The sequence below is a fragment of the Suncus etruscus genome, chromosome 8 (assembly GCF_024139225.1).
Source record: "Suncus etruscus isolate mSunEtr1 chromosome 8, mSunEtr1.pri.cur, whole genome shotgun sequence".
In the NCBI taxonomy this organism is placed as follows: Eukaryota; Metazoa; Chordata; class Mammalia; order Eulipotyphla; family Soricidae; genus Suncus; species Suncus etruscus.
Genome location: NC_064855.1, coordinates 19,255,633 through 19,283,306, shown reverse-complemented (window position 1 = coordinate 19,283,306; position 27,674 = coordinate 19,255,633). Strand labels below are relative to the sequence as shown.

The 27,674-nt window shown below is 48.6% G+C and overlaps 1 protein-coding gene across 1 annotated transcript; it reads right to left on the bottom strand.

Moving 5' to 3' along the window:
- Positions 1-13,016: 13,016 nt before the first annotated feature.
- On the bottom strand, positions 13,017-25,887 carry TMPRSS5 (transmembrane serine protease 5). The gene is made up of 13 exons (XM_049778413.1): positions 25,763-25,887; positions 21,998-22,121; positions 21,809-21,907; positions 21,298-21,420; positions 19,768-19,903; positions 19,389-19,502; positions 17,594-17,637; positions 16,852-17,014; positions 15,755-15,933; positions 15,107-15,205; positions 14,628-14,770; positions 14,236-14,436; positions 13,017-13,187 (listed from the first exon to the last, which is right to left on the bottom strand). The coding sequence occupies exons 1-13, from the start codon at positions 25,763-25,765 to the stop codon at positions 13,017-13,019; spliced, it is 1,599 nt and encodes a 532-aa protein (XP_049634370.1). The 5' UTR covers positions 25,766-25,887.
- Positions 25,888-27,674: the final 1,787 nt, after the last annotated feature.

Genomic DNA, 27,674 nt, shown 5'->3' with positions numbered 1-27,674 from the left:
ATGAAAGGAAAAGCCACAAAAGCAAAATCACAAACGAGGCCATTTTCAGACAGTGCTCAGAACTGCAAAGATTGTCACAAATGAAATATTTTAATGGAAAAGCACTCAAGAAATGCATCAGTGCAGACACCAGTGTGTCCAGAGATTGATTTGGGGAAAGGGATAAAAAGGATTTGCTGATGGATTAACTGGATCCTACCCTACTCAGTATTTGTTCTCCACCCCAGGGTTTGCTCTGGTGTTGGGTTACTGGGTTTCACCTTACTCAGCATTCGTTCTCCACCCTAAGGTGTGATCTGATTCTTGCTAATAAAAACCCTGGGTTTCAGGAAGGCATTGTATTCATTCTATGATCTTCCCTACTAAGCTACCTCTTAGTAGCAAAAGGCTACTAAGTGTGTGTTAGAATTCCTGAACCTGTTTTTAACCCTCTTTTACTGTGTGAATTATTTCCTGTGTCAGCATTTGCTTCCAGACTCTCATCTCTCCAGGTCCTGGTTTTGGAGCCTCAGGCTTCCTTCTCAATTTGCAAAGATGTCTGAAGTGGCTTCATGGACATGGTTTCATGGGGCTTGCATTAGACCTTGAAGAAAGGTCAGCATTTAGTTAGCACAGGAGAGCACAGGAGCTGAGTTTTCCTGATGTGAGAGCCAGAAAAAAGAAAATGGAAAATGGAAGCAGGGAGGCATTTGCTGAGAAACTATTATTTTGTGTGCTGCCATGTCTCATAGCTGAGACTCCCTCCTGGATCCCCATAATATCTCTTTATCTTCCCACTCCCCAAGAATCCATTATAGCCTTTCTTGATGATGGCTTCATTTTCTGGGGTTAACATCAGACATAACAAGCTCCTTGAAACTGTTTCAGCAGAAGATTCCTTTCATTAGTCCAGAAATAAACTCTTAGTGGAAAGGGGGATTGAGTCATGCCTGGCAGTACTCCTGGCTTAGTGGTAAGGGGTCACCCCTGTTGGATCACTCAGGGAACCCTGTAAGTGCCAGGTATTGGGCTTGGTTGACCATGTGCAAAGCAAGTGTTCTGCCCCTTGTTCTCTCTCTCTCCAGCTCCCTAAAATAGTCTTTCCAACTTCAAGAGGTGATGGCCACTCTGAGACCTAAAAAATGGGTCATTTACCACCCCAACTATGACTCAGTTCTAGAATGTGCTGTTGTGGTCAATGCATGTGACCCTGACTGATATGTCTTTGTGAACTCAGTCTTCAGGCACAAGCATTAGTTCTTGAAAAAAAAAAAATCCAGCCTGGCCCTTTGGGACCTTCTGTTAATAGATCAGTTTTGCAGTGCCTCTTTCACACCCTGCTATTTACTATTCATTTGGCAGCTTCACCAGTTCACTTGCTTTTCAGTTCTCTCTTAAATTTCTCAACCTCCTACCTTCAGAGAAAGTGGAAGGAGCTGTTTCTCGTAGCTTCGAAAGATCAATATGAGAAAAGTATGTGTCAGGAGGATTCTGGAACAAGGATCTTACCCTAACTCCAATCTACAACCTCAGCCTCCCACCACCTTTCTTGTTTTAGATTTGCCCCCTCCTAACACAAAATCAGGAAGTTGACTTGGGAGTCTAGCTATGAATTCACATCTAGCAAGGCCATTTACTAGCACTGTGACTTAAGTCAAGATGCTAACTTCCAGGGCTGGAGAGATAGCATGGAGGTAGGGAGTTTGCCTTGCATGCAGAAGGGAGGTGGTTCGAATCCCAGCATCCCATATGGTCCTCTGAGCCTGCCAGGAGCGATTTCTGAGCATAGAGCCAGGAATAATCCCTAAGCACTGCTGGGTATGACCACCCCCCCCAAAAAAAAGATGCTAACTTCCTTGTGCCTTCACTTCCTCAACTGTAGAATGGAGACAATAAGAGCAATCAAAGACCCTGCTTCAGACCAACTCACCTGGGGTTGGAAATATAGTGTGGGGATTTATTTTACTGCCACTGAACAAAGTTTTCCCTTTTTAATTAAAGAGTGCCATGAGACTAAGAGTCAAGCTGTGATAAAACCATTGCTATTAGCAGCTACTTAATTCTACAGTCAAAATTTCTCAAGGCTACTGAGCTGGGTACTGCAACAGACAAAAACGATTTCCCCTTCGGCCAGTCCAACTACACAGACTTGTGTTCGTCATCACAATGATGCCATACTACATGCTGACTGGATTGATACCAGATAGGAGTCACCAATCTAGCATCTGAAAGAAATGCATATGGCATTTATCTCTTAAATATTTAAGGGTTCCAAATATTTATTTTTGCAAAGAAGTGTGGAACCCAGGCAAAGAGATAATACTGAGGGTAGGGTTCCTGCCTTGCATGTTGCCAACACGGATTCAATGCACAGGACCACATGTGGCCCCTGAGCACCACCTGGAGTGACCCCCAAGCACTGAGCCAGGAATAAATCCTGAGCACTTCCAGTTGTGACCCATGAAGACCAACAAAGAAAAATAGAAATAATTTGGGAATCCGGTTCTAGAGTTGTCATGCCAGTGCCCTAAATTCTCACCTTGACTCTCTCTAGGAAGCTCTCCATTCTATACCACATCATCTGCATATCAATTGCACAGGCTGAGTTTACTATACACTCTAATTTTATGTGACTATTTTGTATAGAAGAGTATAGAAGCTCATTTAAATTACCTTATATATTCAGGGGTAGGGTCTCTTTGTATTTAGGCCAAGGTTATTCCTTTTCATGCCCCTCATATTTTGGTGGGCCTATGCAAACAACAATCGCCACTTTAACACCGTTTTTTACTGTGCTCCTTTGACTCTAATCCTTAAAAAAAAAATAAAACCCACTTAAACTTTCTTTTTTTTTTTTCCACTTAAACTTTCAAGGTTAACTTAAGCTAATGTGCATGTACATGGAAATTTAAAAAAATACTATGCCTCTAATGTTTAAGGAGTTACATAAGTTTTATGGCTTTAGATTGCCTTGTGTGCTGTTAAGAAATATTTTTTTTTTTTTTTTTTTTTTTTTTTTTTTTTTTTGTTTTGTTTTGTTTTGTTTTTGGGCCACACCCGGTAACGCTCAGGGGTTACTCCTGGCTATGTGCTCAGAAGTCGCTCCTGGCTTGGGGGGCCATATGGGACACCGGGGGATCGAACCGCGGTCCGTCCAAGGCTAGCGCAGGCAAGGCAGGCACCTTACCTTTAGCGCCACCGCCCGGCCCACAATTTTTTTTTTTTTTTTTTTTTTTTTTGGGTTTTTGGGCCACACCCGGTGACGCTCAGGGGTCGCTCCTGGCTTGGGGGACCATATGGGACGCCGGGGGATCGAACCGCGGTCCGTCTCCTAGGCTAGCGCAGGTAAGGCAGGCACCTTACCTCCAGCGCCACCGCCCGGCCCCATATATTTTAATGTGTTACAATCTGGGGACTTGAGGGACAAAGTAATTGTACATGGATTCTGTTTTATTTATCTTAATGTTCTTTGGCTGAAAGTTCAAAGTTAAGATATCAGCAAGGGGACTTCTTCTGAGAATTATGTTATGGGTGATTGTCCTTCCACTGTAACTTTACCTTGTCCTCTTTCTTTGCATCTTTGTTCTCATAATTAAAAATAAAAAGTTTTAAAAAAAGGGGGCTGGGAAAAAAATTTTAAAAAATTACCTTATATAAAGTATATGACTAGATATAAGAATATATAGTTATTAAATTATTTTAACTATTTCATAGGACTATATATAAACATATATATATCCTATGACTCTACATATAATCATACTCTTGTTACATATGTCTATGTCAGAATTTCTTAAACTTCTTTGACAGTACATATAATCATGATTCTCTATAATGTATGTGAATTGACAATGTATAATGATACACATGCTTTCATAACCTACCTAAATGTCCCCCTGTTATAGATATCTTATATCAAGGCTCCTTAAACTAATCCCACTCACTACTACCCTTTTTCACCTGAGGAATGTGTCATGAGCTAGAGTCGTCAGATAAAACTTGAATTCAGGGGCTGGAGAGATAGCATGGAGGTAAGGCATTTGCCTTGCATACAGAAGGACGGTGGTTCAAATCCCGGCATCCCATATGGTGCCCCGAGCCTGCGGGAGCGGAACTCCTGAGTGCTGCCGGGTGTGAAACAAAAACCAAAAGAAAAAAGAAAAAACTTGAATTCGATGTGCATTTGGTTTTGAATTTTTGGTCTTTGCACATTCAGAAACCTTTTACTGATGCTAATTTTTCCCAATCTCTACACTCAGTTATATGACTTTATATGGGATCATTACCCACAAGATCTTTATACATGAGTGTTTGTGTCTATTACATATAATGTATATAACACAACTATATAACTTATACAACTATAGAAAATGTAAGGATTCACATATGTAACTGTGTATAAGTTATACTATGATAATATTCCCTCAGCATAATAACATGTAATCTATATGACTATATATGATGAGAATAATATACTTGTTATTTTGTGGGCTTTGGGCCACAAACAGCAATACTCAGGGCTTACTTCTGGTAGTGCTTGAGGGTCCATACAGGAAGCTAGAATCAAACCTGGATCAGCTGTGTGCTAGGCAAATATCTTACCTGCTGTACGGTCTCTTTGGCTTCATAGAATACTAACTACATTTTTATCATAGATATGTGCTGCCATCATATATGCGTATGTAACAGACAGTACGTGGTTGTACGAACACACTCTGCTTTCCCATTTTCAGAGGCCCCTCCCATTTTCCAGCAGACACATTGAGACCTCCTTAGCTCCCACATAGTCTTCCCTGATATCAGAGGCCGCTCTAAGACCCCAGCAGAAAACTACTTGCAGTTTCCAAGCCTGTTGGGATTTCAGACTGTCTGTCATCTGTCAGAGGCGAGCTTAACAGAATCTCCTTGGTAGGTGAGACCGCACAGGCTCCACTGTGCCTCTCCCCAGGCCTGGACTGAGTCGCACATGACTGTGAGTATTCACTACCACAGTGAGGACTTTATTTTCTGACGCACAACAGGAGTCCAGTAACGCTAAAGAGGAGGAAAGAAAAGGAAAGAAAATGGCTGGAAGGTAGGACTGGAGAGGTTGGGTAGAAATGCTGTGACAGGAAGAGGTCCACCAGGGGGGCAAAAATACAGTGAGTTAAATACAGCCCCACACTGAGAGTGTTAGGAAGAGAAGGACCTCTGTGGGGCAACACCTGGCTTTGGGGAGGACTGGGGGGGACACACAGTGACACTCAGGGGTTACTCCTAGCTAAGTGCTCAGAAATCGCTCCTGGTCGGAGGACCTTATGGGATGTGGTGGATCCAACCAAGATCTGTCCTGGATCAGCCGCATGCAAGGCTGGCACCTTACCATTTCACTACCACTGGAGCCTCAACAACTTGCTTTTTTAAGATAATTCTTTTGACCTCACTTCAGTTTCATGAAAATAAAATGTAAAGTGTCAGAACAATAGCACAACAGGTAGGGCATTTGCATTGCCCTTGGTTGACCCAGGTTTAGTCCCCAGCATCCCATACAGTTCCCCAAGCCTGCCAGAAGTAAGTTCTGAGAGCAGACCCAGAAATAACTCTGGAGAGCTGCCATGTGTGGCCAAAATGAAAAACCACCAGCAAAAAAAAGATGTGTGAGGAAACTGAGGAAGATTCCTTGGAGGGCCTAATCTGTCCCTTGAGAGATCCCAATTTGCCAGTGTGCCCCTGTGTGCCTCAGAGGGGGCATGCTTGGCACCATGGGAATAAAGGCTTGTCTTTTCTACTAAGCTCTCAGAAAGGTGAATTAGAGGCATTCATTAGAGCATTCATTCTGTCTTGGGTTTCTTATTCCACTCAGACATATTGATATGGAAACTCACTTTGGGTACAATCCAAACACTGTTTGCCACCTCTGGCTTTCTTGAAACTTTATTTGCTAATAGTAGTTGGGAATCTCTACCTTGATCAATCAATGTCTTCCAGGAAATAAGCATCTATCTGCTTATGAGGTCAGAAAGACAGAACAGCAGGTAGGGGACTTGCCTTGCATTTGGCTGGGCCAGGTTTGATTCCTGGCACCTGATAGGGTCCTCGGCTCTCAATCATTTCTGAGTGAAGAGCCAGGAATAAATACTGAGCTTAATTTCCCTCTAAAAACTCCCTCTCAAGAAACCAAAGTAATGTTACAGCAAAGATGGCACTTGCCTAGCACACAACCAACCCAGGGTTAATCCCTGGCGTCCCATATGGTCCCCTGAGTACTGCCAGAAGTGGTTTTCTAGTGCAAAGACAGGAGTAACTCCTGAGCACTGTCTGGTCGGACCCCCAAAATAATAGAATTTTTTTTTTTTTTTTTTTTTTGGTTTTTGGGCCACACCCTGTGATGCTCAGGGGTTACTCCTGGCTATGCGCTCAGAAGTTGCTCCTGGCTTCTTGGGGGACCATATGGGACGCCGGGGGATCGAACCGTGGTCCGTCCTAGACTAGCGCAGGCACCTTACCTCCAGCGCCACCGCCCGGCCCCAAATAATAGAATTTTTTAAAAATCTACCTCTCCAAAAGGCAGTCACATTGTGGTACAGGAGTTTAATGCATGAATTTGGAGAGGGAGGAAACATGGATCTAGGTATACAAAACATCCTTAGATTCACATCCCTGCTTCTCCCCACAGCTCCTTCCCACTTGGTGAACTCATTTTTCTCATTAGCTTTGACTCACCTTGGTTTTGTTGAATTCTGCTCTGGGGGAGAATTCTGGAGTGTAATGTGTTTGTACACTAGAGTTTTTCTCGGTGTTTATTTTCGTTTCCAAGAGACTTGAGTGGAACTCAGAATAAATCACTCTGGGTGTTTTTTCACCCAGATGAGCTCAAAGCTCATCCACGGGACTGTTTGTGGACTCGAAGCTCCTGAAAATGTGGCCAGGAGTTCTCTGCAGAACTCAGCCCCTTGCTCTCACATACTCACACATTACTGACATACACCCATACACACTGTCACATTGATACATACACATATACACTGATCCACATGTACACACATACTAACACACATTCATCCACACACTCTTTCATACTCATATATCCACCATCATGTCTTTCTGGAAATGTATGGCATAGAACTGAGTTGTTGTTTTTGGAGGACTGGGGGATGCAAATCCCTAATATGGTCACCCCAAAGGGAGAAAGCAACAAAGGGCACTTTTCGGGGGAATCTCCTAGACATGTGAAGCAGCAGGCAACTAAAAGTGGCCCTGAGGTGGACTCTAGTCAGACCTGTCTCTTGGGACTGAGGGGAGAAATTGTGGAGCCTACCCCAGATTTCTTCCTCTTCTCTCACCCTCAGGCCCTGCAAGTTTCCCACAGGACATCTTTACACACAACTCATAAATGAAAATTCTGACACCTGACACACAATACACAGACACACACATAAGTGCACACACAGACAATATGGATTCTGTCACCTTACAGGGTCACCTCAGCTTCCCACTCTGCTGCTACCTCCTACCTCCAGTTTTGTTTTGTTTTGTTTTTGGGGGGGAGTTTTTTTGGGGGGTCACACCCAGTGTTGCTCAGGCTCTGCGCTCCTGGCTCCAGGCTCCGGGCTCTGTGCTCAGAAATCGCCCCTGAGGGGCCGAAGAGATAGCATTGGAGGTAAGGCGTTTGCCTTTCATGCAGGAGGTCATCGGTTGGAATCCCAGCGTCCCCTATGGTCCCCCGTGCCTGCCAGGAGCAATTTCTGAGCCTGGAGCCAGGAACAACCCCTGAGCACTGCCGGGTGTGACCCAAAAACCACAAAAAAAAAAAAAAAAAAAAAAAAGGAAAGAAAGAAATTGCCCCTGACAGGCACGGGGGACCATATGGGATACCAGGATTCAAACCACAATCATTCTGTGTTGGTCGCATGCAAGGCAAATGCCTTTATTGCTGTGCTATCACTCTGGCCCCTACCTTAGTTTAGACCCCAGAAGTAAAATGTTCCCAAGTCCAAGATTTTTCGCTGTGGACCTTCCAGCAAAAAGACATGGCTCTTCCCATTTAGCTAGACAGCTGTTCCACCCCCCACTGACCTACCCCATTCAGAAGGCAACTCTGGATTGTGCCTATTAGCAGGCCCTGAGTGAGGGCCTTGGGGTAGCATTACTAGCACACCATGTCACAACCACCATGTGCCCTGGCCTGAGCTGTCTCAACTGCCTGCTTGTGGCTCATGCAGAGGGAAGATTTGTGGGAGGAGGGGCACTCTGACTGACCCCAGACCATTGGAGAGATCCCCTGGATTCCTCTATCATCCCCACTCCAGCTTCACCTTGCAGAAAGCCTCTGTAGCAGAGCCAAAGAGATGGTCCAGAGGATGAGGCACTTTCCTTACATGCAGTCAATCCAAGTTTGGTCTCTGGCACCCCATATGTCCCCTAAGTCCCACTAGAAGTAATCCTTAAGTACAGAGCTGAAGTGAGGGAGGAGGAGGAGGAAGATGAGGAGGAGGAGGAAGATGAGGAAGGGGATGGAGGAGGGGAGGAGGAGGGAGAAAAGGCGGAAGAGGAGAAAGAGGAGGAAGATTAGAGGAGAAAGAGGAAAAGGAGGAGGAGGAAGGAGGTGGAGAAAGAGGGGGTAAGAGGGGAAGAAGAGGAAGAGAAGGAGGAAGAGGAAGAAGGAGGTGGAGAAAGGAAGAAGAGGAGGAGGTCCTCTCTGCAGGTCCTACTTTCTCCCACTCCACTCCTCCTCTCCACATCCACTGTGCAAATATAGGCCTGATGCCAAGCTGTGGGAACAGTAAATCTTCCTCGCTCTTTTATTCATGCCCTCATCTCTGCAGACAGTGCCGAGGAAAAACAAACCCCGCAAAATCCCTGTGGATTCAGGCCGTCTGGCAGTCTCTTCTCTGCTTCTCCCTGATCACTCAGGAAGCAGAGTCCAGAAATCCCACCAAACTGCTGGGAGTGAGCTCAGAGTGTGCTCAGCCAGAAACAGTCCAATACAGAGCCTGGACTAGTCTCTGGGGAGCAGAACTGAGTGACACCTGGGGACCAGATCAGCGCCCACAGCTCCCAAGCAATATACTCTGGCCTCACTGGCCTCCCTGCTGCACAGCATAGGAGAGTTTCTGAGAGGCCTAGACTATCCACAAGATGAGATCTAGCTCTGTAGGAAGAAGCAACCAGCCTGCAGACAGGCCCTGTGGGAGAGACTTTCACTTGCTCTGAGGGTTCCAGGGTCAAGCCAGTGCTTGCTGACTGCAGCATTTCTTTTTTTGCTTTTGTTTTTGTTTTTGGGTCACACCCAGCAGCGCTCAGGGGTTACTCCTGGCTCTACGCTCAGAAATCGCTCCTGGCAGGCTCGGAGACCATATGGGATGCCCGGATTCAAACCACCGTCCTCTGCATGCAAGGCAAACGCGCCTTACCGCTGTGCTATCTCTCCGGCCCTGACTGCAGCATTTCTAAGAGTCCTGACCCAGTGTCACATTCTCCTCCTCCAGAGCTGGGCCAACAGCAAAGGCTTCCTTTAAGTTCCACCATACAGGAGGAAGCTGAGTGACATCCCCTTTGGCACAATTACCCTCTAAGTAGAGAAATGCAATATGTCTGTTGCACTATTCTGGTTTGCCCAGGGCTGGAGTTTTCGAGACATGACCTTTTAGTTTTACTATTGGGACAGTCCTGAGTCAGAGAGCTAAAATAGGAGCTAAGGCATTTGCCTTGCATGCAGCTAAAGCAGGGTTCAATCCCCAGCACCTCATATGGTGCCCTGCACACTACCAGGGATCACTTCTGGCCACAGAGTCAAGAATAGTCCCTGAGCATTGCTGGGTGTGGCCCAAAATCCCCCATCCCCAAGAGAAAGAGGAGAAACTGGACTGGTCCTGGGAGAACTGGGAGATGGGATCACCCTGAGGCCTCCCCCCATGAGCCCAACACACAGAGAAAAATGTCCCAGCTCTTTGCAGCAGGAAAGAAATTCTCCACTGAGTTTGCATTGATGATGCCCCAAGAAGTGAACTAGGGAGCAATAGAGCAGCCTTCCAAATCAAAGATCGGGCCAGTCTGTGAGACCCTCACCAGGACACAAATGCCAGGCAGGACACAGGGACAAGAGGGAATTTACATCTTCCTGCTGCCTCCTCCTCTGTGCAAGGACCCTCTGGAGGGAGGACAGGTTCACAAGGTGACCTGGGACATCAGACATTTGTCCCCAGGAACTGGCTCCTCTCCAAGGATATTTAGCTGAAGTTCTGGACTGGACTATATCTTGAGAAGTAATGAAGGTCTGAGCTCAAGTTGACCCAAACAGACACATTTGTGCAGACCTTCCCCTTGATCCCTTATCTCAGTGACCATTCCACACCTGCAGAACTGTACCATCAATGTCAGCAGTAAGTAGACCATGGTTTCTAACCAGTCAACACCCATGACCCTAGTACCAATTCCAAGTAAAGAGTCTCTGCTGGTGCCTTCTGCCCAGGGCATCTCAGAGTGGAATTGACATGGGGTGACTGCCTGCTGCACCTCTCTTTTCCAGTCTTGGAGGTAGGGCGAGACCAAACTCACCAGCAGGGAGTAAACTTCCTGGCTTATCCCTTGTAACCTTTAAAAAGTCATGAACAGGGCCCAGAGAGATAGTACAGTAAGGAAGGCACTTGCCTTGCACATGCCCAAGAAAGGTTCAATCCCTGGCATCCCATAGGGTACTCCAGGGCCACCAAGGAATGATTCCTGCATGTAGACTCAAAAATAAAGCCCTGAGCACTGGTGGGTGTGGCCCCAAAACAAATATCATGAACAACTGAGGAGACCATCAGATTAGAAGGAAGCAGAGTGGAGGGTGAAGCAAACCTGAAGATATATTCTAGGGTGTCTGAATAGGGAGGTGGGGGGGGGGGGGAGTTTAAATCAGAATGCTGACAGAGATGAAAGGGGGAAGTAGCTGGAAATAGGTGGAAATGGTTTCTCTCTCAGGTAAGCAGGAAGGTCTTAAATTCATTATCAGGAGACAGCAGGAAAGAGAGGAAGAAATACTTGAGAAATTCCATCTGCTGATAGCTACTATACCAGTTTTTCGAATTTATAACATTTCTAGGTGAGCCCAGCGCTTCCAAAAATAAAAATGCAGAGAAGAGCCTGAGCCTGAAAAGGGTTCTAAGAATTGACAGGTCTCTCCCCTATCAATATCCCAAAAGCAGGAATCCTGGAAAGATCTAACAAGGAGAGTTGGGCCAGAGGGGTTAAGGGTATAGAGGTTAAGGCAGTTGCCTTTCATGTTTGATCCCCAGCCCCTCCCCTATGGTTTCCTGAAATAAGAGCCAGGAGTAAACTGTGAGTACAATTGGATGTGGTCCAAATCCAAAAACAAAAGAGGGACTGAAGAAGTAGTAGAGCAGGTGGGGCACTGGCCTTGCATGAGGCCGACTTGATCCCTAGCATCCCATATGGTCCTTCAAGAATTGCCAGGAATTATCTCTGAGTGCAGAGGCAAGAGTAATTTCTCAACACTGTCTGGTATGACCCCAAAAATTGAACAAATAGGTAAACAAAAAAAAAAAACAAAACTTGAGATTATTTTTCCCCCCAAGCAGAGAACATAGAAGATGAGAGAAGGGCTGGCCCAGGGCAGAGCCAATAGAAGTCTTTCTTGGGCAGCCTCTGGGGCTCTCAAGCTCTGCCCAGGCAAGTGGGCTGCTCAGTGCCCAGGAAGGGCACAGTTCCGACATATAGACATGCCCTTAATCAACACCAGACTTCGAGCTCCCTCCATGCTTAGTGGTTTTCCCTCGGCTCAGTGCCTGGCTACCCTCTCAGTCTTTCATGCTGAAAAGTGGCAGCAACCCCATAAGACAGTGGCTGCTGTAGCCCTGAATTCCCCGCAAAGCTTCACTCAGCTGACACCCATGCTCCTTGCTCATGCCTTCTCCGGCTGAATCTTTCCACCTTCTCTCAGCCCAAACACCACCACTGCATGCCAACAGCTGGTCCAAGGCCCTCCTTTTCTACCTGGGCTCTGGCACTATTAACTAGTCCCATGACTTCTCATCAAACTCTTCCTGAATGGGGGTGATCTTACATAGATGTTGAAGTTCAAATGCAACACGTGCATAAATGGTGAAGTAATATTCAACGGATGGAAATTAATGGATGGAGATGTCCTAAGTCAAGGAGGGCGGGGATGAGCCTCAGAGTACTTGACTTGCATGTGTGAGGTTCTAAATTCAATCCCCAACACTGAAAAAAAAAATTGTTTTTTAAGCAAATTCCTAGGAGGTGCCATCCAAAAACACTCAAGAAAATCAGGATTCTCTGTCCTCCTCCCTTCCTGCACAGGAGATATGGTGCTTTGAAATCACCTGTCAAAGTAGGTTAGTAAGTGATCAGAAGGAGGATATTTAAGGTTTGGATTCAAAGAATGCAGAGGGAAGCATATGAAGTCTATCCCCTTCTACAATTTACTGGCAGACACCTGCCTCTTCTCCAGTAATAAACTGACAGCAAGGTGAGGCCCATATTTTTCAGCGCTCCTCCCGCTGATGAATATGCATTCGGGCTATCCCGCCCCACAAAATGCTGATAAATTCACCCTAAAAAACAGTTGTGTTATTGCTAATAGCTAATTGCATTTCCTTGGGTAAGCACCATAAAAAATTCATTGCACTTTTTAGAAACAAGATACCAACTCATTTTTAATTGTCACAAAGGAGAGGGTAGTAGGGAAACTGCTTAACTAGAAAAATGCTAAGTGGGCATAAAATTCAGAAATCTTCCCCAAACCAGAAAGTCCTGCTCTGAAAAAAAAGCACTAAGAAAAAGAGGTGGGTGGATGGGTGAGATCTTCCCAGAGAAGTAGGGATTGTCTCTGAGGGAGACAGCCCTGCCTTACCAAGTGAGGCCCTGAATTTGATCCCCGGACCCTTCCCAGAGATTTCAGAAACATGTATGGAGTATTGGGTGTAGAAGTTGAAACTCTCCCCTTGAATGTTTGATGGAGAGAGGAAGAGAAACAGGGAGAAAAAATTGTCCAAGACCATGTAGACATCACTTTAATAGCAGAAAGTCATGGATCAGGTGACAGAACTGTGCTTGTCAACAGCATTGACCAGACTGGCTTTAGCATCGCTGTCTGTTGCTGTCTGTTGTCCGGCAGGGCCAGCCAGACACCAGAGTGCAAGAGGGCCTGAACCCATATTGGCTTCAGCTGAGTTGGCCTTGCCTAGACTCCTAGGCCTTGCAGCCTTCGAGAGGGCAGTTTCCAAAACGGCAAGACCGGGGGAACCCTGAGCCTCTCCCCAAGATGTTTGTGGGGGGCAGAAGGGCCTCGTCCCATCGCCTCTTCTTCCAGTTGCCCTGCCTTTGCCTCTTCCCCTCTGGTGAGAAATAGAGAGCCTAGGAGCGACTCAGTCTCTTGGGCAGCCTTGGGCACTCAGTGTCTTCTGTGCTCCTCTTCCAACTAGCGGACCTGCCAAAGAGCCAGGATCAGGAAGAGGAAGCAGAAGGTCCTGGGGAGAGACCGACTGAAGGAGGGAGCAATGCAACACCCTGTTACATCAACTCGGTGACTCCACAATCCCTCGCCTTGGTCTCTCCATCACGCAGAACTGAAACACCTGGGCCAGAGAGGTGGTGCAAATGGTAGGACATTTTCCTTGCATGCGCTAACCTAGTATGGTTGGATCTCCTGGTGTCCCATATGGTCCCCCAAAGCCAGGAGCAATTTCTGAGTGCATATCCAGGAGTAACCCCTGAGGGCCACCAGGTGTGCCCCCCCCCCAAAAAAAAAAAAAACAACTGAAACATCTGCTTCTTTAGGTGTTGGGAGGTTTGAAATACACGTGAGGGCAGCCTGGGAAACTCTCTGGTTCCTTAGCATGCTCTGTCCCTGCACCCATCTTTCCTGCTTCACACCCCGAATCACTTGGAAATGGGCTTGACACAAATGCCATCTTTGATCCAGATTCTCTCTCCGGGCTGCCGCCCCAGGAAGCACGCAAGATGCTGATGGGTGGGGATGCAGACCAGACACGGTGCCCACATTCCTTGACACCCAAGAAAGCACAGAAGGATCCAGGATGAGCACTGAGGGAGACTGAGGTTCTCATCTGGGGACTTGCCCAAGGCATCAGACTAGCACAGGCCTGGGCCACAAGCTTGGAACTGGCATGGGCAAAAACCAGATGGGACGTGCCCCGAATTACCTTCTCTCCCCACAGGGGGGGGGCATTCCCAGGACCTCAGAAAATCCCCCAGCCCAGCACTGAGGGCTGATGCTCATAGGGCCGGTGCCTGACCAGCTGCCCCCGCACCAGCCTGCCTGTTCTCAGACTCACTCACCCCCGCCGTGGCATGGATCCAGTCCAGGAACTCAGAGACCTTGGCATAGATGCCGGGGTGATTGGGTTCTGCACAGCCGCGCCCCCAGCTCACCACCCCCACCAGGCGCCAAGTGCCCCCATCTGGACACACCAGAGGGCCTCCACTGTCACCCTGAGGGGTTCAGAGACAGGCAGGTTAGTCCCTCCAGGTTTCCTTTGTTGCCTCCTATCCCATCCTACTGTTCTCACAGCTTCAGGCCACCCTCCGGCTCCATTACCCTGGGCAACCCTCCTGCTGAGAAGTTGCTTGGTTCCGTGGCCAAGTCCCCATGCCACCGTGGCCCTTCCCTCTTCCCGGCTTACCTGGCATGCATCAGCCCTGCCATCCAGGTAGCCAGCACACAGCATGCGGGGCGTGAGGGCACCACGGTACACACAGGAGCTGTTGCAGAGCTGCGTACTGAGCAGAGGTACCAGTGTATCCTGCAGTGTGTCGGAGCTGTGTGCTGCAGGAGACATGAGCTGGGCACAGGGGCCAATGCAGCAAAGGGATAGGGGGAGACAGACACCTCAAGGGGGAACCCAGGCGGGAATTGGGGAGGCCGGGCAAGAAGACAGGGCTGGGGCAGACTTGAGGACTAGGGTGAAGGGGGAATGGGAACTCACACACACAACCCAATACTAAGACCAAAGCACTCTGGGGAGGGGCTGAGGAGAGTTCAGGGAAACATGGAGAGGTTCTCTCAGAGACACTAGGGGACACCGGGACCCCTTGAGCCAGCCCAAAGGTGGTGCCATGTGTCCCAAGATCCCATTTCCCTTTCAGCTCAGAGCTGACTCACTGTGGCTTGGGTCGGTGTGGCCCCAGCCAGAAACCCAGCACTGGGAGCCCCCAGGAAAGTCTTGCTCCTCAGCTGGCAGGCACACGGCGCCCACGCTGTCTGCAGACAAGCACAAAGAAGCAACTTGAAAAGGTCCCTACTGGGTCTTGACTTCCCTCCCCTCACATCTGTGTGGATGCAAGCAGGCAGGGCTTCCCCTCAAACCATCCTGATTCCTGCCCTCTACCCACCAGCCTCCCATACAGCCGAACAAGCTATGCAAGCTCACGGGGGCCTCTTTATACCCCCAACTGGAGACTAGGGAACAACAGAAACTTATATTGGGTGCTGGCCCAGGCTTCTGTCAGGAATGTTCCCCAGGACACTTGGTCCTTCCTGGAACATCACCACTAAAAGAGCAAGGCCATAGCCCCAAGTGGAGCACAAAGGTGGTTTTTCATTTGTTTTGGGGTTTTTTTTTGGGGGGGGGCCACACCAGATGACTGGGTTCAGGGCTTACTCCTAGCTCTGTGTCCAGGGGTCATTCCTAGTGGGGCTCAGGGACCATATAGAGTGCTGGGGGTTAGACCAGGGTCAGTCATCTGCAAGGCAAGTGCCCACGCATTGGACTTATTGCTCTGGCCCACGCCCTACCTCACAGCGCCTTACCTGAGAAGTTGAGCGGTGTCCGGAGGCGCAAGAGGGCGATGTCATAGTCGTGATTCTGAGCACTATAGAGAGGGTGGGGGATGATCTTCTCCACCACGGCACCCTGGTGTGGCCTGATGGTGCTGAGGCTCACGAGCCCCACATGCACCCTCCAGCTGGACAGGCGGGCCAGCCTGAAACTGCACATAGGCTGGGCTCAGCACAGGACAGAGGTGGGCAGGTAGACTCACCTCAGCAAAGTGGGCAGGAGAAGGAGGGTGGCTGAACCTCCACTGGGCATCAGCAGCTGCCCACCACTGGGATCTGAGCTCCCGGAAACTAGAAATAGTCCGAGAGTCTCCCCCAGCAGGTGGTAAGACTCAAATTGTGCTTGTAGTCAGTGCTTTGTAAACACTCAAAGATGCTGGAGAAAGTGTGGCATGGATTCACCATTTCCTCTCTCCAGCATCACTCCTCCAAGTTTGAGCACGGACATGGAGGGGCTCATAAGATGTGACTCTCAGTAGGGTCGAAAAATGGCCACTTACAGTGATGAGAGGTGAGAAACATATTCCCCTCTCTTAGAATCAGTTTCCTCATCATGAATGAGCATTACACTGTCTGCCCTTCCCGCCCCAAAGAATTCATTCATGGATCAAGTCTTCATTCTGCTGACTAGTATTTATTTATTAAGCATCTCCCATATCCCAGGTCTGTTCTAGGCCATGGGGACATGGCAGTGGGATACTCAGAAGAGGGAGCAGCAATCCAGTGGAAAAACCCTGATCCTGTTCCCAGAGTGTCCCCAGTCTGAAAGGGAGAAAGCAATTACACAGATGTTTTATGGAAGGTGTCTCACCAGAGTGGTTCGAAAAGGTAAGCCATATCAAGTGCTGAGAAAATGAAAGCATCTTAAAGCCTTAAGAACAAACAACTTTAAAGACCCATTATTGTCAGACATTGCTGTTCATGCAGTGCATTATGGGTACTGAGCAGAGAACTTCACAAATCCTGCCAGGCCTGCATAGGGCTGCCCCTAGGATGTAGCTGATCAGACACAGATATTTCACATGGGACATTTCAAGAGTCCCTGTCCCCCAGAGGTGCCCAGCACTTGCCTGTGTATACAGTGTGCAGCTGTAACCACCCAGTGCGGAGCCAGCACTGAGCCGCCGCATGTATGGCGGGAGCCCAGGGCCACACTGGCTTGCCAAGGCCAGCGCCCAGGAGTCACAGCCTGACCACCAACTATCCGTGAAGCCAGGGGTCTGGCCCCACATGCTGTGGAGAGAAGAATCGGTGAGATGAAAGCAAAGAGGGGACCGTGTCCATGGTCCTAAGCCAGGGGGGGTTGGTCCATGTGAGCTGCCTCACTTAGTCTGCAGTCTGGGCAGCTCAGACAGCCAGAGGGTGCCTGGAGAGGGCTCGTCTTATGACAGTGATGGAGCCCAGCACCTTGACAATGGCCTCTCTTGCACTGGAGTTCAAATTGTAGGGTGCAGAATGGACAGACAGGTCCAAATTTCCCATACACCCCCATTTGGCCCCTAATTCATTATCACCTTCAACTCTCCTATAGCTGTCAACTGGGTAACAACCAATAATTGCAACTTCAGGTTTCCCAAGAGGAACAAGTCAGAGGCCCAGGTAAGGCTGGAGAGGGGGGTAATGAAGATCAGCAGCCCAGATCTGGGGGATCAGTAGGGGTTGAGCAAGGGCTCTTGAAGGAGGGGGAGCCCTGAAGCACAAGTGGGCAAGGAGTCCCCCTTCCCCCCAGCCCTGTTGAGCCTTTCTCGGAGGCTCCTCCAGTGTCTGGGCTCCTCCCCGCTGCTATCTCTCTGCACCCAAGAAATGACTCACCAGAGCACTGGACAGAGACGATTCTGCCAGAAGTGCAGTTGTCCCTGCAAAACATGTGAGCCAGCAAGAAGCTCAGCAAGGGACGCAACTGGAACCATCTTGAGCCCAGGCCCCCATTTAAGGGTGTGGAGGGGGAGATTTGGTAGGATGAATGGAGGATGGGGTATCTCGCCAGCACCCACAACCATCTGTTTCTTGCCCTCCACAAGAACATAGGCCCACAATGGTGCCCACTCAGTCCAGTATACAGAAACAGCAGGGCTGGACTTGGCCCAACCAAAGTTGCTGCACACTGACAAGCTCAGCTGTTTCCTGAGGAAATGTGGGTCCTTGAGTGAGCAGCGATGGTGTGAAGGTGATGGCCCTAGAGTCCTTCCTAGGTTTTTGTCCCATCCCAAACCCTTGGGCCCAGGTGAATCTGTTGATTCACATCCTTGCTTTCTCCCTGCTCCTTCTTCCCACTGTTCACCTCAGTGAACTCAATCAAACCCCTGCTCTCTCTTCACCCTCAGTAACCCAGTGCCTGATTCTTTTCATACGTTTTCGTTTCCCAAATCCATGGCCCTCCAGCCTCTCTGGAAACTCCATCTCAATGCAACAGAGTCTAAGAAACTATTTTATTTTATATTTTATTTTGTTTTATTTTATTTCCTCTCCATCCATGTTCCTGTGAGGGACCCTTAGAGATCAGAGCCTTGAGGAACTGTCCAAAGGGGCAAATCCAGGGGTGGAAAGGCCTGAGAGCAGAGGCTGTGATCCTCCAACATGCCACAAGGCACCAAGAGCTGGAGGAAGCTCAGGGGCAGGACCACGGCTGATATTTCTACTTCCTGACACCCCACGAGGGAGGGGGCTGCTCAGTCCTGGAGGGAGGTCTAGGCTCCAAGCAGCAATTTGGTCTCTCACCTGAGCTACCAGATTCATTGCACTGAGTAAGAGAACACTAAGTCCAAAGAAGGGACCCTGGCATCAAGGTTCACCATGGGTACATATGGGGTATGTACAAACTTAGATCAATCCTGCATGGTTCAGCCTCCTAAGCACCCTACAGTGTAGAGAGCACTGTTGGGGAGGTCCTCAACCAAAATGGACCAAAATAAAATAGTCTTTATTTTTTGTTGTCGTTTAGGTTTATTTTTTGTTGTTGTTTGGTTGGTTTTTTTGGGAGCCATACCTGACTGCACTCAAGAATAACTCATGGCAGACTCGGGGAGACCATAGGGAATGCTGGAAATTGAACCCGGTCATCTTCAAGAAAGGCAAATGTCCTACCCACTGTACTATCGCTCTGGCCCTGAGTTTCTTAGGTTCTGCTTTGGTTTCCTTTCCATGGGGATTGGGGAGCCAGTCTTCCCAGACCTAGAATATGGTGCTACTCAGATTCTGCCATGTTGGGGTTCACTTGGGCAGCCCCAGAAGTGCCTAGGGCTCTATAGATATATCTGGTGATGCTTAGGGGACCACATGCTGCCAAGGATCACACAACGCTTGACAGCATGCAAACCCTACACCTTCACCCCATACTATCTCTCTACCCAGAGCACATTTCAGTTACAGGACCTAGGGCAAGACCTTCTATTTCCTGGGCCTCAGTCTCCCCATCTGAAAAATGAGACTAAGAGTGCCAGTCTGTATCCAGTTCTATGCCACTAGTCCAAGAGTTCTTAGATGGAAATCAGGCAAGTTGAGTTTTTGATTCTGGTTAGGAAATGTTTCTCTAACTCCCCATCAGAAACTGCCTCCAGGATGGGGTGTCTGTGGGCCTACTCAGGAGGGAGGGAAGCAGAATTCCTACCTGGGCTGCCACACCTCCTCAGAAAGGCCTCCAGCTCTAGGAGAGAACTGAGCAAACTCCTGGTAAGTGCTGAGACTGGCTTGAGACAGGTTCAGTCCCTCGTGGCGAGTAAGTCTTGGCAGAGGGAGACAGAACAGGAGGAAGCAGTTTTAAGGGCAGCCAGAGATGACAAGGACTCATTATTGGACGTGGCAAGAGCTGCTACAGTACCCCAGTGGCCGGAACTGAGGTTGAGCAGAGAGTAACCCCCGCTCCAAGGCAGGCAAAACAGGCTAGAGGCCACGAGATATCCAGAATGACCTCGTGAGCAGATGGAGAAACACAGGCAGAGGACTTGGCTCTGAGCATTCCAGCCTTCCCCCAGATGTGGCCCCGGTACCTGAGATGCCCCAGGAGCCTGCAGATCCGAACCCCGAGGTCAGAAGTCCAACCCTCGTGGCAGACCAGGAGCCAGTCCGGCCTGGGCTTCACCTGCACTTCCAGCAGGAAGTCCTCAGGGCTTATTCTAAAAGACACTGAACCTGGGCAGGAAAAGAAAGTGTGTAGCTGCTAGGTGGGCAGCAGGCAGGGCAGGAAGGGGACTGGGCACTGGAGAGGCCTTTATAGGCAGCCCTGAATAAGAATGGGAAGCTCCAGGGTTACCCACGAAACCACCCTTTCTGGGAGAGCATCTTAGCTAGGTGCTTAGATGTGCCCATTCTGCCCCGGAGGGCACTGTCCTCTACAGGGCAGACCCTCAGAGCCTCAACCACTATCTAGTGTTACATCATCTATGAGGGATGGACTGATGCTGGCTCCTGCTTGGTGGTCTAGCAACTGTAGCCAACATGGATCTGTTTTGAGTGCCTGCTCTTTCCTGCCTTTGGGAGAAACTTTTCTTTTCTTTCTCTTTTTTTTTTTTTTTTTTTTTTTTTGGTTTTGAGGCCATACTCAACGGTGCTCAGGGGTTACTTCTGGCTATCTGCTCAGAAATAGCTCCTGGTAGGCACGGGGAACCATATGAGATGCTGGGATTCGAACCAACCACCTTAGGTCCAGGATCGGCTGCTTGCAAGGCAAACACCACTGTGCTATCTCTCTGGCCCCGGGAGAAACTTTTCTATACTACAGTATCACCCTTTGGACTTTCTGCAGTGACTACAACAATTTCTTTTTCTTTTTCTTTTTTCTTTTTTTTTTTTTTTTTTTTTTTTTTTTGGTTTTTGGACCACACCCCGCAGTGCACAGAAGTTACTCCTGGCTCTCTGCTCAGAAATCGCTCCTGGCAGGCATGGGGGACAATATGGGATGCTGGGATTCAAACCACCATAGGTCCTGGGTTAGCCACTTGCAAGGCAAACACCCTACCAGTATGTTATCTCTCTGGCCCCTGAATATGATTTCTATTTTAGCAAGAAGGAAATGCAAACTCAGAGCAGGAAGGTGCTTAAGACCATACAGCAAAGAGAAGGTGGCCCCAAATGCCTTCTAACATACTTCAAGAACTTGGCCCCTGGCCCCTAGGTGGAATCAAATTTTCCAGTTCTCTCTTATGTGCAAGCGTGTAGGAGGTGGAGTCCATATGGAGCAAGGCTCTGAGGCTAAGGTCGAGATCCCACTAGCCACACCAGACCTCCCCCACATGCCTGGCTCTTCCTGCCTCTGTTCACCTATGTAAGCACCTTCCCATCTTTCCTGATAGTCTGGGCTCCTGGAAATGCCCCAGTTAGAGACCAAGACAATTCCCATAAGTGCTCAAAGGCCTAGTTCAGAACTAGCTCTGTGAGGCTGGACCCAGTTGCTACCCTCACACCAAGGAGGAAACACGGAGTGGTGGGGACAGAGTCATGGCCCCTCATTTTGCCCCGTGGGAAGAGGGAGACCAGAACTGTCCTAGGGGGTGTCTTGTGACATCAGCAGAGCAGCACACCTCTTCTGGGATGCAATGGGAGCAGAATTTCGTCTCCACTGTCTTCTGAGCAGCTTAGTATTGCCTCCACATCCTGCAAAGTCCCCGGAGCAGGCTGAGAGACAGGTGGCCACAGATGAGTCACTTCCAAGGCAAGGACAGGGAGAGCGTGAGAGAGAAGCTGAGGGCAGGAGGGAGACCAGAACATCCATTCAGCCCCCACCTCTGTCACATCCCCACCTGGATTCTCTCTCCCATCCAAAGGTGTCAAGACCAGATCTAATGAGGGTCCCCCAGGGTCACCCACTTAGGGACCGGCTACTCCTCACTGACTAAGTGAAATGCTCTTCCCAGAGGCTAAAGTCCTCCCATGCCGCCCACCAGCGGCCCCTGCTGTCTGTTCAGTGCATTGGGAAGGGGGCTTAGACACCTGTTGTTCACACAGGCATAGTGGCAGTTCCTCTCTGCCAGACCCCAGAATTATGACCCATTTCACCCGCATCCCCATGCCACTGAAGGGGTGTGGCACTACCTAGGAGCCAGGATCCAACACTGGCCCCAGCCAGCAGTCCCAGCGCACCCAGCACCACACAGCCACGAAGCCTGGAACACGAGAGCCTGGCCAGAAAATCTGCGAGAAGGCAGAGGAGAGTCTGGACAGAGAATCTGGGACTAGTGAGCACATGATCCCATCATAGCTCCCCTCCCCAGGTAGGCCTACTGGGTCGCTGCTGAGCCTCCAGCCTCTGGAGTGTGTGTCCCGGGTCTGCTCTGAAGACGGTAAGTCCTGGGTCCTTTTTTGCATACTGAGTCTCCACAGGGTCTTGGCCAGCCAGTATCAGACTCTGGGGAAATAATTGTCAGTTATTCAGATCCACACCCAGGGGAGAAAAGTCATAGCCATTTAATGTCTGTGCATGAATGAACTTGTGTGTCTGTGTGTTTGCCAGGGATAAAACATGAGTCTCATACATACAAAATGGGTGAAAAACATCCCTGGGAACACTCAGCTTGCCCTCAGGCATTCACTTTATTCATCTCAGAGACTCCCCTGTCCCATCGACCTGACTCCCACACAACCAGAAAATGCGAGAGCAGAGAAGGAAATCAACTTGGGTCAATTCTAAGAGCATGTCCATAAGCTCACCTTGACTCCATGAATATAAGGGGTGAATCTCCTGATTCCCTCAGCACCCTTCTTCAAGCCTCAAGACCTCGCCATTCATCATTCCTTCCCATCTAAAGTTAAAAAGTGTCCTTCCCAGTGCATCCATTAAGTCAGTTAGGTTTTTAGTAGAAGTAGACATGTTAAGATAGGGGTTGCTGGGCTGAAGCAATAGCACAGCGGTAGGGTGTTTGCCTTTCATGCAGCCAACCTGGGATAGACCTAGATTCGATCCCAGGCATCCCATTTGGTCCCCCAAGCCTGCCAGGAGTAATTTTTTTTTGTTTTTTGTTTTTGGGCCACACCCGGCGATGCTCAGGGGTTACTCCTGGCTGTCTGCTCAGAAATAGCTCCTGGGGGTCCAGAGAGAGCACAGAGGCGTTTGCCTTGCAAGCAACCGATCCAGGACCAAAGGTGGTTGGTTCGAATCCCGGTGTCCCATATGGTCCCCCGTGCCTGCCAGGAGCTATTTCTGAGCAGACAGCCAGGAGTAACCCCTGAGCACCGCCGGGTGTGGCCCAAAAACCAAAAAAAAAAAAAAAAGAAATAGCTCCTGGCAGGCACGGGGGACTATATGGGACACCGGGATTCAAACCAACCACCTTTGGTCCTGGATCAAGGCAAACGCCGCTGTGCTATCTCTCCGGGCCCTCAGGAGTAATTTTTGAGCCCAGAGACAGAAGTAACCCCTGAGTGCCATGGGGTGTGGTCCAACGCCCCCAAGGAAAGATAGGGGATGCTTCAGGGAATTTAAGACACATCCACATGGAGGTCAGAGCCAGGAGCCAAGTACAGTGAATCAAGGTGTTTGTCTTACTTGCAGCTGACTGGGGTTCAATTCCCATCACCACATATAAGTCCCCCAAAAACCTCCAGGAGTGACCTTTGTACAGAGCCAATAGAAAGCCCTAACAGTTCTACTCCAAAAAATATAAATCTATATTGGCCTCTAACACCACCTTCCCAAAGAATTTCTAGTTGAGTCCTAAAGATAAATCAGATAAACAAAGATCATGTTAAGTGACAGAAGAGACATTCAGGGCCAGAGACATAGGCCTTGCATGAGGCCCACCCAGATTCAAACCTCTTAGCACCACATATGGTTCCCGAGTACCCACTCAGAGTGATCTATAAGCAAAGAGCCAGGAGTAAGTTTTAAGGATTCTCAGATGTGACCCCAAAACAGACAAAAAAACATTTAGGTAAATGCCCATTGGTATTCAATACATTTCCCATTGGCCCAATATATTTTATTGGGGAGATAAGAAAGGCTCCCTAGAAGAAGCAGCTTTTGAGGTAAGTCCCTAAAGCAGAATGAGGTTAGTTTCAACATATATGGGTATTAGGTCATCCAGCAAAGAGAATTAAAGAGAAAAAATAATCATGGCAATTAAGAAAGTGTAAGTCTATATTCCCTTGAAATTCAGAAACCATGAAGAACAGAAATATAATCTTGCAGCAGAGATTGGTGGTGGGGGAAAAGAAGTTCAAAGCCAGTTCTGCAGCTTACTAAGTGAATCTGACAACTTCAGTTTTCTCATTTAGAAGAGTGAGAACCCTTACTATCCATTAAGTTGCCTCTATCCTCAACAGGCGTGTCACTATTCATTCATTCTTCATTCATTCTCCACGCCAGTCTTTCCAACATGCAAATATGAGCAAATGAACCATGATAACCTTCAAGAGTAATGCAGAGCTCAGTAACATAGTCTACAAAAACCTCATAATTTCACCCCTTTCTCACCTCTCCATCCTCATCTGCCAGTGTTAACTCATTCCACTTTCCACCATGGAAACCTCACTATCCTTCTACCTTCAGGCAGCTCCCCACCACTTCTGCAGGAAGTATTTCTCACTAAACCCACACCTGTGGTAGACTTAGATAGTTCTACTTTCCTCTCTCCTTCCTCTTTGGTCTAAATATCCCACAACCTAGCTCATCTTCCACAAAATGCATAATGAGGCAGCAAAATGATGAGGGCACATGCCTAAGTATGTGTCTGTCCCAATTTGATTCCTGGCACCACACAGTTCCCTGAGCATCACTGGTTGCAGCCTTGAAAGCCCCCAGAGAAGTGGGGAGTATCACAGTCCTGCAGTACCTAAGCAGAAACACACCCTAAGGCCCTCACATTGAATCACAAGACTGGTCAGCTGAAATCCTTTTGTGGGGAACACCTGAGCACCAACTGGGAAGCCTTCCAGAGAAAAGTATAATGGAAGGCAAGAAAATAATTCTATAGGATCCCAGAATGCCCCTGTCAGTTCAGATCATAAGTGTGGCAATAGTCTAATCCCCTGGGAGTAATGTCGCTTCTGTACCTTCCATACCCTTCACCAATCACAGATGAGATTGTATGGCTGGGCCTCCCCCCAGAACCAGCAGGCTTGGGGTGTCAGGCAAGTAACCATGAGAAAGACAAGAAGGCAAGAGGAAGGTTGTTTAGAGAGCTAATGACAAGCTTTCTCTGAGTAGGTATGGCACAGTGAAGACAATCCCAGGTCCTGCCCAACCTTCCTCAAGTGAGCTTGGCTTTCAGTCCAGCCTCCCCTGAGGTACACACTCCCTGAGAAATCCACCTTTCCCAGCTCTGGAAGTAGAAAACAATGACTTGAATGGGACATAACCTCTTCCTCCTTCTGAGACCATCACCATGGTTTGCTAAACTATTCCTGTATGCATAGCACTTAGGTAGGCTTATAAAGGGTGAAAGTGTATAACTCCACCCTGGATTTAGGTGTACCTACCTGAGACCCACCCTTTTCTGGGAAGGGTCTTGGGAACTGGATATTAGGTGTAACCTTACCTGCAAGACCCCTCCCATTCTGGGGAGTGGTCTTGAAAGGTTATATAAAGCCTTTGACCCAGGGGATTAGGGTCTTTGCCCTTTTGGTCTTTGACCAGCATGGAGGTCAAAGGAAGATGGCTGAAAGGAATTAAGATGCAGGGTAGCTAAGAATGACTGAATGCTTGAAAAGTTATGATAGAGACCACACATGTGGTGGATAGGGTATGAATAAAGCTGATGCTTCCTGATGCCTGCCTGTGAGTGAGTTCAATACCCATCACTTTCCTGAACCCCAGACCCGCCGGTTCATGGGGGATGAAGCCACATGGCCGAGGCCTAAGGACAAAGGCCTCCATCCTTCACCATCCACCACAATTAATTATTTGATATTTGATTCAACAGAAAGCATAAAAGGTGAGTCCCCCAAAACCCTCCCTAGGATCTACCAGAACTGCCAACAGAAACTTTTACCACTAGCCTAGACTCCCAAGGGTGGAATAAGGAGGTGGGGAGACCAGAGGTTCAGCCTTACCATCTGGGTCTAGGCACCAGTGTAGAGTCTCCGGGTCAGTCACAAACAGTTCTCTTCTGGTCCGGGTCAACACTGGTAAAAGCCCAGGCAGCTTGATGAGGTGGGGCCCCCTGCTCACACATGGCTCCTCCTTCCACCCCTTCCACACACACACACTAACCAGAAACACAATGAACTCTGCTCAGGAACCATGAATAGGCCCCTTGTTGCTGAGAGGGGGCTCAGAGCCGGGCTGAGCTGGACAGTCTCAGCCCCTCCCAGCTGTGAATTGGAAACTCAGAAACACAGAAAAAGGTTCCAGGGAGCAGGGGAGGACAGATACTGTTGCTCAGCAACCAGGTCCCTGGTGCCCAAAACTGTGCCTCATGCCTGCTAACATGACTCCCCCTTTCTTGATGACAGGGCTGAACTGTAGAGACTTTTCTGGGTCCCTTGGATCAAACCTCACCTCTGTGTGGGTTGGCATCCCTGGAAATCTGAGGCTGTCACCAGGGTGAAATTTTGAGGGTGATGAAAAGGGGTCATTTCCTTCTCTCTTTAGGGCTACATCTATCATCCCAGGGCCAGGGAAGCAGATCTCCCTCTCTTAGATCTATTACTAGAGGAGTCCCCAATGCTAAAGATGGCTGTATGGGCATATGGATGGACTTTACCACATCTGGGGCCACACATCTTCCCTCAAAAATGCAGAAAACCAGGGCCAGAGAAATAGCATGGAGGTAAGGCATTTGCCTTGCATGCAGAAGGACGATGGTTGGAATCCTGGCATCCCGTATGGTCCCCCGAGCCTGCCAAGAGCGATTTCTGAGTGTAGAGCCAGGAGTAACCCCTAAGTGAAGCCAGTGTGACCCAAAAACCATAAAGAAAGAAAGAAAAGGCAGAAAACCCTGCCTGGCTCCATCTTCTCACATGCCCTTCCAACGAACTCCTGAATATGGAATGTTCCCATGCGAGCTCTCACTCAACCCCAACCTAGCACTTCTCTTCCTCCATTTCACCTATAAAATGAGGCAAATAATACATATCCCAGAGAGCTGATGTTGGAATTCAATGAGACTCTTAGCCTGGTATCTATTCAGGAAGTAGGAGCTGCTATTATTTCTACGACCACACAGTTGAACCTCACCCACCCAGGCTTTAGACTTAACCATTTCGCTCTGTTTTCTTCATACGCTCAGGTGTCAGTTTTCAATTACAACCACCAGAGAGCTCTCCATTCAGTGAGGGTTATGAGTCACAGAAGCAGGAGGGAAAATGAGTGGTGGCCAAGGCTGAGAATCCCCTGGTAGGCTCTGAAATCTCTGAGACAGTGCTCTCAGCCTACTACCATGACTGTGTCCCTGGATCTAAGCTGGGCATAGAGCATGAAGAGGTAACAGGTGAGGAGCTCACAGCCTGGCAGGAAAGATCAGGAATGTATATAAGTAACTGTTATTTGTTAAAAGGTAAAATAGAAAGTAAACTCTGAATTGAGGGAAGAAATGGTCAACTCCTTCACCCAGAGGACACAGAGATTTCACAGCAAGTAAACTTTGAGAAAGACCATCACAGAGAATGCAGTGAATGTTATGGGTGATGGTAGTGAACACAGCAAAGACCTCAAAAAATTCTCTTGTCCAGAAAATAAGTAAAAATGTCAAAAATGTGGGGCCGGGAAGGTGGCGCTAGAGGTAAGGTATCTGCCTTGCAAGCGCTAGCGTAGGACGGACCACGGTTCGATCCCCCGGCGTCCCATATGGTCCCCCCAAGCCAGGGGTGATTTCTGAGTGCATAGCCAGGAGTAACCCCTGAGCGTCAAACAGGTGTGACCCAAAAACAAAACAAAAAAAAATGTCAAAAATTTGTCCAAAATGGACTTTTGATTCTGGTTTTATTTTTGGTTTCGGACCACACCCACTGGTGCTCAGGGGTC

Coding starts and splice junctions, on each gene's coding strand:
- TMPRSS5 (XM_049778413.1), bottom strand. Junction 19,503..19,767: donor AGGCTCCTGGGGCATCTCAG/GTACCGGGGCCA, acceptor CCCTCTGCCAAG/ACTTACTCGCCACGAGGGAC. Junction 17,638..19,388: donor GAGGAGGTGTGGCAGCCCAG/GTAGGAATTCTG, acceptor CATGTTTTGCAG/GGACAACTGCACTTCTGGCA.